This window comes from Petromyzon marinus, unplaced genomic scaffold (genome assembly GCF_048934315.1).
Source record: "Petromyzon marinus isolate PM22_M1 ecotype Great Lakes invasive population unplaced genomic scaffold, UKy_Petmar_22M1.pri1.0 PM_Scaffold_91, whole genome shotgun sequence".
Taxonomy (NCBI): domain Eukaryota; kingdom Metazoa; phylum Chordata; class Hyperoartia; order Petromyzontiformes; family Petromyzontidae; genus Petromyzon; species Petromyzon marinus.
The window spans coordinates 96,527-112,500 of NW_027423701.1; the positions used below are offsets into that span (position 1 = coordinate 96,527).

Below are 15,974 nucleotides of genomic sequence, written 5' to 3' on the forward strand. Positions count from 1 at the left end.
TGGTCCAATGTTGAAATCACGAGCGTACTAAACATGATGGACCTTCACCCTCAATAAAGTTGTATAGCAAAGAGAAGCAGTGCTGTTACAGACACAGATGCAAATCTCCCCTAGGTAGCCTCTAGCAAGGCTGTAGGGGCAAGTGCTGTTACACACACACAGAGACCGCTAGATGCTACACGGGGGATCTTTGTCCGTGTGTGTGTAACAGCACTTGCCCCTACAGCACTGCTAGAGGCTACCTGGAGGGGCTTTGTCTGTGTCTGTGTGACAGCACTTGCCCCTACAGCACTGCTAGAGGCTACCTGGGGGAGCTTTATCTGTGTGCGCGTGTAACAGCACTTGCCCCTACAGCCCTGCTAGAGGCTACCTGGGGGAGCTTTGTTTGTGTCTGTGTGACAGCACTTGCCCCTACAGCCCTGCTAGAGGCTACCTGAGGGAGCTTTGTTTGTGTGTGTAACAGCACTTGCCCCTGCAGCCTGTTAGATGCTACCTGGGGGATGTTTATCTGTGTGTGTGTTTGTACATTTAGTAAAAAAACCGGTTCAGAAACATTCTGGGCACGAAATACATTAATTATTATTATTATAATATATAAATACATTAATTAGGGTGCGGTCCTTTGGGAAGGTGAATGATTTTGTGTTTGTGTTAAGGGGTGAGTGAGTGAGTGGGTGAGTGGGTGGGTGAGTGGGTGAGTGAATGAGTGAATGAGTGAGTAAGTGGGTGGGTGAGTGAGTGGGTGAGTGAGTTGGTGAATGAGTGAGTGGGTGAGTGAGTTTGTGTTTGTGTTAGGGGGTGAGAGAGTGGGTGGGTGGGTGAGTGGGTGAGTGAGTGGATGAGTAAGTGGATGAGTGAGTGGGTGAGTGAATGAGTGAGTGAATGAGTGAGTGAATGAGTGAGTGAGTGGGTGGGTGAGTGAATGAGTGAGTGAATGAGTGAGTGAGTGGGTGGGTGAGTGAGTGGGTGGGTGAGTGAGTGGGTGAGTGAGTTGGTGAATGAGTGAGTGGGTGAGTGAGTTTGTGTTTGTGTTAGGGGGTGAGTGAGTGGGTGAGTGAGTGGGTGACTGAGTGAGTGAGTGGGTGAATGGGTGAGTGAGTGGGTGAATGAGTGGGTGGGTTAGTGTGTGGGTGATTGAGTGTGTGAGCGGGTGGTTGAGTGAGTGAGTGGGTGAATGAGTGAGTGGGTGAGTGAGCGAGTGAGTGAGTGGGTGGGTGAGTGGGTGCGTGGGTGAGTGAGTGAGTGGATGAATGTAGTGAGTGGGTGGGTGAGCGAGTGAGTGAGTGGGTGGGTGAGTGGGTGAGTGGGTGAGTGAGTGAGTGAGTGGGTGGGTGAGTGAGTGAGTGGGTGGGTGAGTGGGTGAGTGGGTGAGTGAGTGTGTGACTGAGTGAGTAATTGAGTGGGTCAGTGGGCGAGTGGGTGGGTGAGTGGGTGAGTGGGTGAGTGGGTGAGTGGGTGGGTGAGTGAGTGTGTGGGTGGGTGGGTGGGTGAGTGGGTGAGCGAGTGAGCGAGTGGGCGAGTGAGCGGGTGGGTGAGTGAGCGGGTGGGTGAGTGGGTGAGTGAGTGAGTGGGTGAGTGAGTGAGTGAGTGGGTGGGTGAGTGAGTGAGTGGGTGGGTGAGTGAGTCAGTGAGTGAGCGAGTGGGCGAGCGAGTGAGTGGGTGAGTGAGCGAGTGAGTGAGTGGGTGGGTGAGTGGGTGAGTGGGTGAGTGAGTGAGTGAGTGGATGAATGTAGTGAGTGGGTGGGTGAGCGAGTGAGTGAGTGGGTGGGTGAGTGGGTGAGTGGGTGAGTGAGTGAGTGAGTGGGTGGGTGAGTGAGTGAGTGGGTGGGTGAGTGGGTGAGTGGGTGAGTGAGTGTGTGACTGAGTGAGTAATTGAGTGGGTGAGTGGGCGAGTGGGTGGGTGAGTGGGTGAGTGGGTGAGTGGGTGAGTGGGTGGGTGAGTGAGTGTGTGGGTGGGTGGGTGGGTGAGTGGGTGAGTGGGTGAGCGAGTGAGCGAGTGGGCGAGTGAGCGGGTGGGTGAGTGAGCGGGTGGGTGAGTGGGTGAGTGAGTGAGTGGGTGAGTGAGTGAGTGAGTGGGTGGGTGGGTGAGTGAGTGAGTGGGTGGGTGAGTGAGTCAGTGAGTGAGCGAGTGGGCGAGCGAGTGAGTGGGTGAGTGAGTGAGCGAGTGGATGAGTGAGTGAGTGGGTGAGTGAGTGGGTGAGTGGGTGAGTGGGTGGGTGAGTGGGTGAGTGGGGGAGGTGAGTGGGTGAGTGGGTGAGTGAGTGAGGGAGTGGGTGAGTGGGTGAGTGGGTGAGTGAGTGAGCAAGTGGGTGACTGAGTGATTGGGTGAGTGAGTGAGTGGGTGAGTGAGTGAGTGAGTGGGTGGGTGAGTGGGTGAGTGGGTGGGTGGGTGAGTGAGTGGGTGAGTGGGTGAGTGGGTGAGCGAGTGGGTGAGCGAGTGAGGAGGTGAGTGGGTGGGTGATTGAGTGAGCGAGTGGGTGAGCGAGTGAGTGGGTGAGTGAGTGAGCGAGTGGATGAGTGAGTGAGTGAGTGGGTGAGTGGGTGGGTGAGTGAGGGAGTGGGTGAGTGGGTGAGTGGGTGAGTGAGTGAGCAAGTGGGTGACTGAGTGAGTGGGTGAGTGAGTGAGTGAGTGGGTGAGTGAGTGGGTGGGTGAGTGGGTGAGTGGGTGGGTGGGTGAGTGGGTGGGTGAGTGGGTGAGTGGATGAGTGGGTGGATGAGTGAGTGAGTGAGTGGGTGAGTGAGCGAGTGGGTGAATGAGTGAGTGGGTGGGTGAGTGAGTGGGTGGGTGGGTGAGTGGGTGAGTGGGTGAGTGAGTGTGTGGGTGAGTGGGTGAGTGAGTGAGTGAGTGGGTGAGTGGGTGAGTGAGTGGGTGAGTGGGTGAGTGGGTGAGTGAGTGTGTGGGTGAGTGAGTGTGTGGGTGAGTGAGTGTGTGGGTGGGTGAGTGTGTGGGTGAGTGTGTGCGTGAGTGGGTGGGTGAGTGGGTGGGTGAGTAAGTGTGTTGTTAAGTGGGTGAGTGGGTGAGTGAGTGAGTGGGCTAGTGAGTGGGTGAGTGGGTGAATGATTGGCTGGGTGAGTGGGTGATTGAGTGGGTGGGTGAGTAGTGAGTGAGTGGGTGAGTTGGTGAGTGGGTGGGTGAGTGGGTTGGTGAGTGGGTGAGTGAGCATGTGGGTGAGTGAGTGGGTGAGTGAGTCGGTGAGTGGGTGAATGATTTGGTGGGTGAGTGGGTGATTGAGTGGGTGGGGGAGTAGTGGGTGGGTGGGTGAGTGGGTGAGTGAGTGGGTGAGTGAGTGAGTGGGTGAGTGAATGAGTGTGTGTCTGGGTGGGTGAGTGAGTGGGTGGGTGAGTGAGTGGGTGAGTGGGTGAGTGGGTGAGTGAGTGGGTGGGTGGGTGGGTGAGTGAGTGGTTGAGTGTGTGGGTGGGTGGGTGAGTGGGTGAGTCAGTGATTGGGTGAGTGGGTGGGTGGGTGAGTGAGTTAGTGTGTGTGAGTAGGTGAGTGAGTGAGTGGGTGGGTGAGTGAGTGAGTGGGTGAATGGGTGAGTGGGTGAGTGAGTGGGTGGGTGGGTGAGTGGGTGGGTTAGTAAGTTGGTGAGGTTTTAAGTGATATGGTGGGTGAGTGGGTGAGTGATAGGGTGGGTGAGTGGGTGAGTGGGTGAGTGGGTGAGTGGGTGGGTGAGTGAGTGTGTGGGTGGGTGGGTGGGTGAGTGGGTGAGTGGGTGAGCGAGTGAGCGAGTGGGCGAGTGAGCGGGTGGGTGAGTGAGCGGGTGGGTGAGTGGGTGAGTGAGTGAGTGAGTGGGTGAGTGAGTGAGTGGGTGGGTGGGTGAGTGAGTGAGTGAGTGGGTGGGTGAGTGAGTGAGTGAGCGAGTGGGCGAGCGAGTGAGTGGGTGAGTGAGTGAGCGAGTGGATGAGTGAGTGAGTGGGTGGGTGAGTGGGTGAGTGGGTGGGTGAGTGGGTGAGTGGGGGGGTGAGTGGGTGAGTGGGTGAGTGAGTGAGGGAGTGGGTGAGTGGGTGAGTGGGTGAGTGAGTGAGCAAGTGGGTGACTGAGTGATTGGGTGAGTGAGTGAGTGGGTGAGTGAGTGAGTGGGTGGGTGAGTGGGTGAGTGGGTGGGTGGGTGAGTGAGTGGGTGAGTGGGTGAGTGGGTGAGCGAGTGGGTGAGCGAGTGAGGGGGTGAGTGGGTGGGTGAGTGAGTGAGCGAGTGGGTGAGCGAGTGAGTGGGTGAGTGAGTGAGCGAGTGGATGAGTGAGTGAGTGAGTGGGTGAGTGGGTGGGTGAGTGAGGGAGTGGGTGAGTGGGTGAGTGGGTGAGTGGGTGAGTGAGTGAGCAAGTGGGTGACTGAGTGAGTGGGTGAGTGAGTGAGTGAGTGGGTGAGTGAGTGAGTGGGTGGGTGAGTGGGTGAGTGGGTGAGTGGGTGGGTGAGTGGGTGAGTGGGTGAGTGGGTGGGTGAGCGAGTGAGTGGGTGAGTGGGTGGATGAGTGAGTGCGTGAGTGGGTGAGTGAGCGAGTGGGTGAATGAGTGAGTGGGTGGGTGAGTGAGTGGGTGGGTGGGTGAGTGGGTGAGTGGGTGAGTGAGTGTGTGGGTGAGTGGGTGAGTGAGTGAGTGAGTGGGTGAGTGGGTGAGTGAGTGGGTGAGTGGGTGAGTGGGTGAGTGAGTGTGTGGGTGAGTGAGTGTGTGGGTGAGTGAGTGTGTGGGTGGGTGAGTGTGTGGGTGAGTGTGTGCGTGAGTGGGTGGGTGAGTGAGTGGGTGAGTAAGTGTGTTGTTAAGTGGGTGAGTGGGTGAGTGAGTGAGTGAGTGGGCTAGTGAGTGGGTGAGTGGGTGAATGATTGGGTGGGTGAGTGGGTGATTGAGTGGGTGGGTGAGTAGTGAGTGAGTGGGTGAGTTGGTGAGTGGGTGGGTGAGTGGGTTGGTGAGTGGGTGAGTGAGCATGTGGGTGAGTGAGTGGGTGAGTGAGTCGGTGAGTGGGTGAATGATTTGGTGGGTGAGTGGGTGATTGAGTGGGTGGGGGAGTAGTGGGTGGGTGGGTGAGTGGGTGAGTGAGTGGGTGAGTGAGTGAGTGGGTGAGTGAGTGAGTGTGTGTCTGGGTGGGTGAGTGAGTGGGTGGGTGGGTGAGTGAGTGAGTGAGTGGGTTAGTGGGTGAGTGGGTGAGTGAGTGGGTGGGTGGGTGAGTGAGTGGTTGAGTGAGTGGGTGGGTGGGTGAGTGGGTGAGTCAGTGATTGGGTGAGTGGGTGGGTGGGTGGGTGAGTGAGTTAGTGTGTGTGAGTAGGTGAGTGAGTGGGTGGGTGGGTGAGTGAGTGGGTGAATGGGTGAGTGGGTGAGTGAGTGGGTGGGTGGGTGAGTGGGTGGGTTAGTAAGTTGGTGAGGTTTTAAGTGATATGGTGGGTGAGTGGGTGAGTGATAGGGTGGGTGAGTGGGTGAGTGGGTAAGTGAGTGAGTCAGTGAGTGGGTGGGTGAGTGAGTGAGTCAGTGAGTGGGTGGGAGGGTGGGTGAGTGAGTGAGTGGGTGAGTGAGTGAGTGAGTGGGTGAGTGAGTGAGTGAGTGGGTGAGTGAGTGAGTGGTTGGTTGGGTGAGTGAGTGAGTGGGTGGGTGAGTGGGTGTGTGAGTGAGTGGGTGATTGGGTGAGGGAGCGAGTGGGTGAGTGGGTGAGTGAGTGAGTGAGTGGGTGGGTGAGTGGGTGTGTGAGTGAGTGAGTGGGTGAGTGAGTGGGTGAGTGGGTGAGTGAGTGGGTGAGTGAGTGGGTGAAGGAGCGAGTGGGTGAGTGGGTGAGTGAGTGAGTGAGTGGGTGAGTGAGTGAGTGAGTGAATGAGTGGGTGAGTGAGTGGGTGAGTAAGTGAGTGAGTGAGTGGGTGAGTGAGCGAGTGGGTGAGTGAGTGAGTGGGTGAGTGAGTGAGTGGGTGAGTGAGTGGGTGAGTGGGTGTGTGAGTGAGTGGGTGGGCGAGTGAGTGGGTGTGTGAGTGTGTGAGTGAGTGGGTTAGTGAGTGAGTAAGTGGGCGAGTGAGTGAGTGAGCGAGTGTGTGAGTGGGTGAGTGTGTGAGGATGTGAGTGAATGGGTGTGTGAGTGGATAAGTGAGTGGGTGTGTGACTGAGTGAGTGGGTGAGTGGGTGGGCGGGTGGGTGAGTGAGTGAGTGGGTGAGTCAGTGGGTGAGTGGGTGAGTGGATGGGTGGGTGAGTGAGTGAGTGGGTGAGTGGGGGAGTGAGTGAGTGCGTGAGTGTGTGAGTGGGTGAGTGGATGGGTGTGTGAGTGAGTGAGTGGGTGAGTGAGTGGGTGAGTGAGTGAGTGGGTGGGTGGGTGAGTGAGTGAGTGTGTGTGAGTGGGTGAGTGAGTGAGTGGGTGGGTGGGTGAGTGAGTGAGTGGGTGAATGGGTGAGTGGGTGAGTGAGTGGGTGGGTGGGTGAGTGGGTGGGTTAGTGAGTTGGTGAGGTTTTAAGTGATATGGTGGGTGAGTGGGTGAGTGATAGGGTGGGTGAGTGGGTGAGTGGGTGAGTGAGTGAGTCAGTGAGTGGGTGGGTGGGTGAGTGAGTGAGTCAGTGAGTGGGTGGGAGGGTGGGTGAGTGAGTGAGTGGGTGAGTGGGTGAGTGAGTGAGAGGGTGAGTGAGTGAGTGGTTGGTTGGGTGAGTGAGTGAGTGAGTGTGAGTGGGTGAGTGAGTGAGTGGGTGATTGGGTGTGTGAGTGAGTGAGCGAGTGAGTGGGTGAGTGGGTGAGTGAGTGGGTGAGTGAGTGAGTGAGTGGGTGAGTGAGTCAGTGGGTGAGTGAGTGGGTGAGTGGGTGTGTGAGTCAGTGGGTGGGCGAGTGAGTGGGTGAGTGAGTGTGTGAGTGGGTGAGTGTGTGAGTGTGTGAGTGAGTGGGTGAGTGAGTGAGTGGGTGTTTGAGTGGGTGTATGACTGAGTGTGTGAGTGGGTGAGTGAGTGGGTGTGTGAGTGTGTGAGTGAGTGGGTGAGTGAGTGAGTAGGTGAGTGAGTGAGTAGGTGAGTGAGTGAGTGGGTGTGTGGGTGAGTGGGTGAGTAAATGTGTGGGTGAGGGATGTGGGTGAGTGAGTGGGTGAGTGAGTTTGTGAGTGAGTGTGTGAGTGGGTGAGTGAGTGGGTGAGCGGGTGAGTGAGTGGGTGAGTGAGTGGGTGAGTGGGTGAGTGAGTGGGTGAGTGAGTGGGTGAGTGAGATGGTGGGTGAGTGGGTGAGTGAGTGAGTAGGTGAGTGAGTGAGTGGGTGAGTGAGTGAGTGGGTGAGCGGGTGAGTGGGTGAGTGAGTGAGTAGGTGAGTGAGTGAGTGGGTGAGTGAGTGAGTGAGTGGGTGAGCGGGTGAGTGGGTGAGTGTATGGGTGAGTGTGTGGGTGAGTGAGTGATTGTGTAAGTGAGTGGGTGTGTGAATGAGTGGTTGAGTGGGTGAGTAAGTGGGTGAGTGAGTGTGTGAGTCTGTGAGTGATTGTCTGAGTGAGTGGGTGAGTGAGTGAGTGGGTGAGTGAGTGAGTGGGTGATTGAGTGAGTGAGTGGGTGAGTGGGTGTGTGAGTGAGTGGGTGAGTGGGTGAGTGAGTGTGTGAGTGGATGAGTGAGTGAGCGAGTGGGTGAGTGAGCGAGTGGGTGGGTGGGTGAGTGGGTGAGTGGGTGGGTGTGTGAGTGAGCAGGTGGGTGAGTGAGCGAGTGAGCGGGTGAGTGAGTGAGTGGGTGAGTGAGTGTGTGGGTGAGTGAGCGAGTGAGTGGGTGAGTGGGTGTGTGGGTGAGTGGGTGAGTGAGTGAGTGAGTGGGTGGGTGAGTGAGTGAGTGAATGAGTGCGTGGGTGAGTGGGTGAGTGAGTGGTTGAGTCAGTGGGTGTGTGGGTGAGTCAGTGGGTGAGTGGGTGAGTGGGTTAGTGGGTGAGTGAGTGAGTGAGTGGGTGAGTGGGTGAGTGAGTGGGTGAGTGAGTGGGTGTGTGAGTGGGTGAGTGATTCAGTGGGTGAGTGGGTGAGTGAGTGGGTGAGTGAGTGAGTGAGTGCGTGAGTGAGTGGGTGAGTGGGTGAGTGAGTGAGTGGGTGAGTGGGTGAGTAAGTGGGTGTGTGAGTGAGTGAGTGGGTGAGTGAGTGTGAGAGTGGATGAGTGAGTGAGTGGGTGAGTGTGTGAGCGAGTGGGTGAGTGGGTGAGTGAGTGTGTCGGTGGGTGGGTGAGTGGGTGAGTGGGTGAGTGTCTGAGTGGGTGAGTGTGTGAGTGAGTGGGTGAGTGAGTGAGTGGGTGAGTGAGTGAGTGGGTGAATGAGTGAGTGGGTGAGTGGGTGAGTGAGTGAGTGAGTGTGTGAGTGAGTGAGTGTGTGAGTGTGTGTGAGTGAGTGGGTGAGTGAGTGAGTGTGTGAGTGTGTGTGAGGGAGTGGGTGAGTGAGTGTGTGTGTGAGTGGGTGAGTGAGTGGGTGAGTGAGTGGGTGAGTGAGTGAGTGAGTGGTTGAGTGAGTGAGTGGGTGAGTGAGTGAGTGAGTGGGTGGGTGGGTGAGTGAGTGAGTGAGTGGGTGAGTGTGTGAGTGAGTGTGTGTGTGTGTGAGTGGGTGAGTGAGTGTCTGAGTGGGTGAGTGAGTGGGTGAGTGAGTGGGTGTGTGAGTGAGAGAGTGAGTGGGTGAGTGAGTGGGCGAGCGGGTTAGTGAGTGGGTGAGTGGGTGAGTGAGTGTGTGAGTGAGTGGGTGAGTGAGCGAGTGGGTGGGTGGGTGAGTGGGTGGGTGGGTGAGTGAGTGAGTGGGTGAGTGAGTGAGTGGGTGAGTGGGTGAGTGAGTGAGTGGGTGATTGAGTGAGTGAGTGGTTGAGTGGGTGTATGAGTGAGTGGGTGAGTGGGTGAGTGAGTGTGAGAGTGGATGAGTGAGTGAGCGAGTGGGTGGGTGGGTGAGTGGGTGAGTGGGTGGGTGTGTGAGTGCGCAGGTGGGTGAGTGAGCGAGTGAGCGGGTGAGTGAGTGAGTGGGTGAGTGAGTGTGTGGTTGAGTGAGCGAGTGAGTGGGTGTGTGGGTGAGTGGGTGTGTGGGTGATTCAGCGAGTGAGTGGGTGTGTGAGTGAGTGGGTGTGTGAGTGGGTGTGTGAGTGTGTGGTTGAGTGAGCGAGTGAGTGGGTGTGTGCGTGTGTGAGTGAGTGGGTGAGTGGGTGAGTGAGTGAGTGGGTGGGTGAGTGAGTGAATGAGTGCGTGGGTGAGTGGGTGAGTGAGTGGTTGAGTGAGTGGGTGAGTCAGTGGGTGAGTGGGTGAGTGGGTTAGTGGGTGAGTGAGTGAGTGGGTGAGTGTGTGAGTGAGTGGGTGAGTGGGTGTGTGAGTGGGTGAGTGATTGAGTGGGTGAGTGGGTGAGTGAGTGGGTGAGTGAGTGAGTGAGTGCGTGAGTGAGTGGGTGAGTGGGTGAGTGAGTGAGTTTGTGAGTGGGTGAGTAAGTGGGTGTGTGAGTGATTGAGTGGGTGAGTGAGTGTGAGAGTGGATGAGTGAGTGAGTGGGTGAGTGTGTGAGCGAGTGGGTGAGTGGGTGAGTGAGTGTGTCATTGGGTGGGTGAGTGGGTGAGTGGGTGAGTGGGTGAGTGAGTGGGTGAGTGAGTGAGTGGGTGAGTGAGTGAGTGGGTGAATGAGTGAGTGGGTGAGTGGGTGAGTGGGTGAGTGAGTGAGTGAGTGTGTGTGAGTGAGTGGGTGAGTGAGTGAGTGTGTGAGTGTGTGGGTGACTGTGTGAATGTGAGTAAGTGAGTGGGTGAGTGTGTGTGTGTGTGTGGGTGAGTGAGTGGGTGAGTGAGTGGGTGAGTGAGTGAGTGAGTGGTTGAGTGAGTGAGTGAGTAGGTGGGTGAGTGAGTGAGTGGGTGAGTGTGTGAGTGAGTGAGTGTGTGAGTGGGTGAGTGAGTGAGTGGGTGAGTGTGTGTGAGTGAGTGGGTGAGTGAGTGAGTGAGTGGGTGAGTGTGTGAGTGAGTGAGTGTGTGAGTGGGTGAGTGAGTGAGTGGGTGAGTGAGTGAGTGAGTGGGTGAGTGAGTGAGTGGGTGAGTGTGTGTGAGTGAGTGGGTGAGTGAGTGAGTGGGTGAGTGTGTGAGTGAGTGAGTGTGTGAGTGGGTGAGTGAGTGAGTGGGTGAGTGTGTGTGAGTGAATGGGTGAGTGAGTGAGTGGGTGAGTGAGTGGGTGGTTGAGTGGGTGGCTGGGTGAGTGAGTGGGTGAGTGTGTGAGTGTGTCTGAGTGTGTGAGTGAGTGAGTGGGTGTATCTCCTCTCGTACTACAGCTATAAAAGTCTTACTGCTCCGCCCAATATCGCCACTCAACCCGACGTTCCCTCGACGTTCGCTCGACGTTCCAGCGACTCAACAACCTCTCAACAACCTCCATCTCGTCAATCTCACCATGAAGATCATCCTCTTCACCCTGGTCAGCCTCGCCATCTGTGGAGGTGAGCGAATAATCATAATCATCATCAGTAGTAGTAGTATTATCAGTAGTATCATCATCATCATTAGCAGTATTATCATCATCAGTAGTAGTATCATCATCATCAGTAGTAGTATCATCATCAGTAGTATTATCATCATCAGTAATAGTATTATCATCATCAGTAGTATCATCATCAGTAGTAGTATCATCATCAGTAGTAGTATCATCATCAGTAGTAGTATCATCATCATCATCAGTAGTAGAATCATCATCATCATCAGTAGTAGTATCATCATCATCAGTAGTATCATCATCATCAGTAGTAGTATCATCATCATCAGTAGTAGTATCATCATCATCAGTAGTAGTAGTATAGTATCATCATCATCAGTAGTAGTATCATCATCATCAGTAGTAGTATCATCATCATCAGTAGTAGTATCATCATCATCATCATCAGTAGTAGTGTCATCATCATCAGTAGTAGTGTCATCATCATCATCAGTAGTAGTATCATCATCAGTAGTAGTAGTATCATCATCAGTAGTAGTATCAGCATCATCATCAGTAGTATCATCATCAGTAGTAGAAGCTGCACACACAGTAGTAGTAGTATCATCTTCAGTAGTAGTATCATTATCATCATCATCAGTAGTATCATCATCAGTAGTAGTATCATCATCATCAGTAGTAGTATCATCATCAGTAGTAGTATCATCATCAACATCAGTAGTATCATCAGTAGTAGTAATATCATCGTCATGAGTAGTAGTATCATCATCAGTAGTAGTAGTAGTATCTTTCTCTGTCTGTGTGTCCGTGTCTCTGTGTGTTTGTCTCTCTCTATGTGTGTCTGTGTGTGTCTGTGTGTGTCTGTCTGTGTGTGTGTCTGTGTCTGTGTGTGTCTGTGTCTGTGTGTGTCTGTGTGTCTGTGTGTCTTTGTCTCTCTCTGTGTGTCTGTGTTTGTCTCTCTCTGTGTGTGTCTGTGTCTGTGTGTGTTTCTCTCTCTCTATGTGTGTCTGTGTGTGTGTCTGTCTGTGTGTGTGTCTGTGTGTGTTTCTCTCTCTCTATGTGTGTCTGTGTGTGTGTCTGTGTGTGTGTCTGTGTATCTGTGTGTGTTTCTCTCTCTCTATGTGTGTATGTGTGTGTGTCTGTCTGTGTGTGTGTGTCTGTGTGTGTGTCTGTGTGTGTCTGTCTGTGTGTGTGTGTCTTTGTGTGTGTCTGTGTGTGTCTGTCTGTGTGTGTCTGTCTGTGTGTGTGTGTCTGTGTGTGTATGTGTTTGTGTGTCTGTGTTTGTGTGTCTGTGTCTGTATCTGTGTGTGTCTGTGTGTTTGTCTCTCTCTATGTGTGTCTGTGTGTGTGTGTGTCTGTGTGTGTCTGTGTGTGTGTGTCTGTGTTTGTGTGTCTGTATCTGTGTGTGTCTGTGTGTTTGTCTCTCTCTATGTGTGTCTGTGTGTGTCTGTGTGTGTCTCTATGTGTGTCTCTGTGTGTCTGTGTGTGTGCGTCAGTGTGACCGGCTCCAGTTTAACAGCAGAGGTCTCACTCCGAATCAGTCGAGCGGCAATATCTTTTCATCGGTTGCGTAACGCTGTGTGGAAGCTACCTGGTCTGTCGCTCCGCACTAAGCTTCAGGTCTTCTCGGCCACGGTCATTCCCTCCCTTCTCTACGCTTGCGAAACGTGGACCCCTCGAATGGAACATCTTCGCCGGTTAGAAACATTTAGGCTGGCCTGCCTACGATCCACCCTGGGTTTAACCAGGCTGGATTGTGTGAGGAGCTCACAGATCCTTGAAAGATCTGGGCAAGGTCCCATCGGTGAGCTCCTCCGGCGGGCAAGGCTGCGATGGCTGGGTCATGTAGCCCGCATGCCCAGCCACCAGCATGCCGAAACAGCTTTTGTTCGGCTGGATCGAGGGGGCTAAACGGGCGCGGCACGGGCTAGAGAAGAGATGGAGTGACGTGGTACAGGAGGACGTGGAGCTGAGTGGACTTGCCGATGACCGGTACCAGCGGTGTAAAGATTGTCCTCTGTGGAGGAGGCTCGTGAAGGACGCTACTGGGCAGTTGTAGGCAGTCGCCCTCCAACAACAGCGGAGGGCGGAGGAGCGACGCTCACAACAACGAGCGGAGCGCCGGGTGGCTAAAGCACAGCAGGTTGGCACAGTAGGGGGCACAGGTGGTGCATCAGCCAGTCATCTCAGTCATCTCAGTCAGTCGACCCGTGGCACCTGGGTCTGCCCCGTGACCTCCTGCCAGCGGGCGTTTAACACTTCACGTGGCCTCAAGGTGCACATAGCCTGGCACAAGCGTCGTGGTGACGTCACCGCCACTTAGTGGCGAATGGCGGTTGTTGTTGTCTGTGTGTCTGTATCTGTGTGTGTCTGTGTGTGTCTGTGTGTGTCTGTCTGTGTGTGTCTGTGTGTGTCTCTCTCTATGTGTGTCTGTGTGTATATGTGTGTGTCTATGTGTGTCTGTGTGTGCCTGTCTGTGTCTGTGTGTGTGTGTCTGTCTGTCTGGACGGGTGCGAGGGGCTGGTAACCCCTCCACCTTCAAAAATTTACCAGTATACCACGACTGAAATATGTAACTAATAAGCTTGTTCCGGAGGCCCCGGGGGGCCAGGCGTCTATGACGTCTCCTGGCCAAACCCCAATTGGCGGAGCCAGGAGATTGAATCTCTACCCTCGGGGCTCCTCCAGAAACAACGAAAAGCCACTTCGTGTGGCCACGTGGAATGTTCGAACGCTCACTGCGGAGGAGAGGCTGCCGCTCCTCTGTCGGGAGCTGGACCGGCACCACCTGGATCTCTGTGGCATTCAGGAGGTCCGGTGGACCGGTTCTGGCTCCTGCCACCATGAGGGGTGGACAGTCCTCTACTCGGGGCAGCAGACTGCCAAACAACAGGGTGTGGCTCTTCTTTTGAACAAACGAATGAAGGGGGCGTGGGAGCGTGGCGGTGAGGTGTGGGAAGCTGTAAGCCCCAGGCTACTTTGGGCTCGCCTTCCCATCAACCAGAGGCGAGGAGTGGTGGTCGTGATTACTTATGCCCCAACCGAAGACGAATATCTGTGGAGGGATGCAGGCAAGGCCGATGAGTCGGATGCCTTCTATGACCTCCTGTCACAGGTGCTGGCTAAAGTGGCCCCTCAGGATAGAGTCATCTTGTTGGGTGACTTCAATGCCCGAGTTGGTCATGATGCTGGCACCTGGTCTGGACTGATTGGAGGGCATGTGCCAGATCAGCTCAATAACAACGGTAGGAGGCTGTTAGATTTTTGTGCAGCCCATGGGCTTGTAATTACCAACACGCTGTTCCGGCATCGACACATCCACACAACATAATGGATGCATGCTGGGTCCAAGCAAGAACATCTGCTGGACTACATAGTAATGGACCAGCGGATGCGAGCCCATGTCCTTGACACCAGGACCTACCGTGGAGCTGATCTGCCCTCTGACCATCGACTAGTCATCTGTAAGATGCGCCTGCCATTCTTCCACTCCGGTGGTGGGTGTACACCCAGGACCCCATTCCAACCTAAAGTGGCCTGGTCTCAGCTGATGAAAGTTGCAAGCGAGAATTTCATCATCGTTTGCAGCTGGGATTGGCATCGTCCCCACTCCTCCTGATGTCGAGGGTAAATGGGCGATGTTTAGGACTGTGACTCATGCAGCTGCAATGGCTGCTTTGGGTACGCGGTCCAGACCTCCCCAGAGACCCTGGCTGACAGAGGAGGTGTTCAGGATGGTTGAGAAAAAGCGACAGGCCCACTGTCATCGGCTACAGAATCCCACGTCAGAGAATGAGGAGGCTTACCGCAGCCTTCACTCGGAGGTTCAGGGAGCCGTGAGGCACTGCAAAGATGGGTGGTGGTCGCGGGTTGCTGAGGAGATGGAGTCTGCCTCAGTGGCCCGCGATCACAAATCTCTATTTAACCCCATCAAAAAAGTAACCTGCAGTGCAACACCTATTACCATCATTAGGGGAAAAAAACGGTGATCCAATCTCCGACCCCCAGGAACATTTTTGCAGATTTGCTGAGCATTTCTGTGAGGTCCTGGGGGAGGGGAAATCCCTCAGCCAGTAAAACATCGTGGCACAAAGTGGGGATGACCCTGCTGAGGCTGCGGTGCCTCAAATATTGGAAGAAGTCACTCCCTGTGAGTGGCTGGCTGAGGTGCCATCTTTTGAGGAAGTACTGAAGGCGATCCGGAGTCTGAAACCAGGAAAGGCAGCGGGCAGAGATGATCTCCCAAGCGAAATGCTGAGGGAGGGCGGCGTTTGTGCACAGACTGCCCTATATGACATCATAACAACAGTCTGGACCACTGGACGGGTTCCGCAGGATTGGAAGGATGCCCTGGTGGTCCCCCTCTTTAAGAAGGGGGACCGCACAGACTGTAACAACTGCAGGGGCATCTCACTCCTCAGTGTGCTGGGAAAGGTCCTGGCAGGGATTATTCAACATCGCCTTGCCAGGCACGCTGAGGAGAGGCTTGCAGAGCCCCAATGCGGTTTCAGGAAAGGGCGGTCCTGGACAGATGCCATATTTTCTGTCCGTCTGCTACAGCAGAGGTGTAGGGAATTCCAACAAGACCTACATCTCTGCTTTATTGACCTGGTCGAGGCCTATGATACCATCAGTAGGCCTGGGCTCTGGGTTGTTCTTCGTGCTTTTCGGAGTCTCTGATCCTCTGCTCACGATCATTAAGGACCTTCATGATGGTGAGCGGGCCCGGGTAAAACTACGTCGCCGGGAGTCAGAGCCATTCCCTGTACACCTTGGGGTGCGACAGGGATGTCCTCTGGCTCCCACATTATTTAACATCTATTTTGACCACGTAGTTCGTTAATCCTTTAATAGTTGTACCGAATCTCCATATGGTACAGATATTCTGGGAGGCTGATCGATGCCTGGGTGTGGTCAAGGGATGGCTCCCTATTGCTTAACCACGTTATGTATGTCGATGATTTGGTAATAGCTGCTCATTCAGAGGAGGAGTTGGAGATGCTGCTGCTGAGACTGGAGTGTGCCACTAAGAGATGGGGCCTTACCATCAGCCCCACCAAAACTAAGCACATGGCTGGGTATTTTGTACCATCGGACACTCCACCCCCACAACTCCCAATCGGTGATGGGGCAGTTGTGGAGAGAGTGGAGAGTTTCCCATACCTGGGCAGAATGCTTATGACCGGCTCCAGTTTAACAGCAGAGGTCTCACTCCGAATCAGTCGAGCGGCAATATCTTTTCATCGGTTGCGTAACGCTGTGTGGAAGCTACCTGGTCTGTCGCTCCGCACTAAGCTTCAGGTCTTCTCGGCCACGGTAATTCCCTCCCTTCTCTACGCTTGTGAAACGTGGACCCCCCGATGGAACATCTTCTCCGGTTAGAAACATTTAGGCTAGCCTGAATACGATCTATCCTGGGTTTAACCAGGCTGGATTGTGTGAGGAGCTCACAAATCCTTGAAAGATCTGGGCAAGGTCCCATCGGTGAGCTCCTCCGGCGGGCAAGGCTGCGATGGCTGGGTCATGTAGCCCGCATGCCCAGCCACCGCATGCCGAAACAGCTTTTGTTCGGCCGGATAGAGGGGGCTAAACGGGCGCGGAACGGGCTAGAGAAGAGATGGAGTGACGTGGTACAGGAGGACGTGGAGC

The 15,974-nt window shown here is 54.8% G+C and overlaps 1 protein-coding gene across 1 annotated transcript in view; it reads left to right on the forward strand.

The window, feature by feature from the left end:
• Nucleotides 1-630: 630 nt before the first annotated feature.
• LOC116937129 (prostate stem cell antigen-like) overlaps nucleotides 631-15,974 on the forward strand; it is a 20,802-nt gene continuing 5,458 nt past the window's right edge. Inside the window, exons 1-2 of the mRNA XM_076064962.1 lie at nucleotides 631-658; nucleotides 10,168-10,332. Of these exons, the coding sequence (XP_075921077.1) occupies nucleotides 10,287-10,332 (46 nt within the window). The 5' untranslated portion in view covers nucleotides 631-658; nucleotides 10,168-10,286. The remainder of the gene's footprint in view (nucleotides 659-10,167; nucleotides 10,333-15,974) is intronic.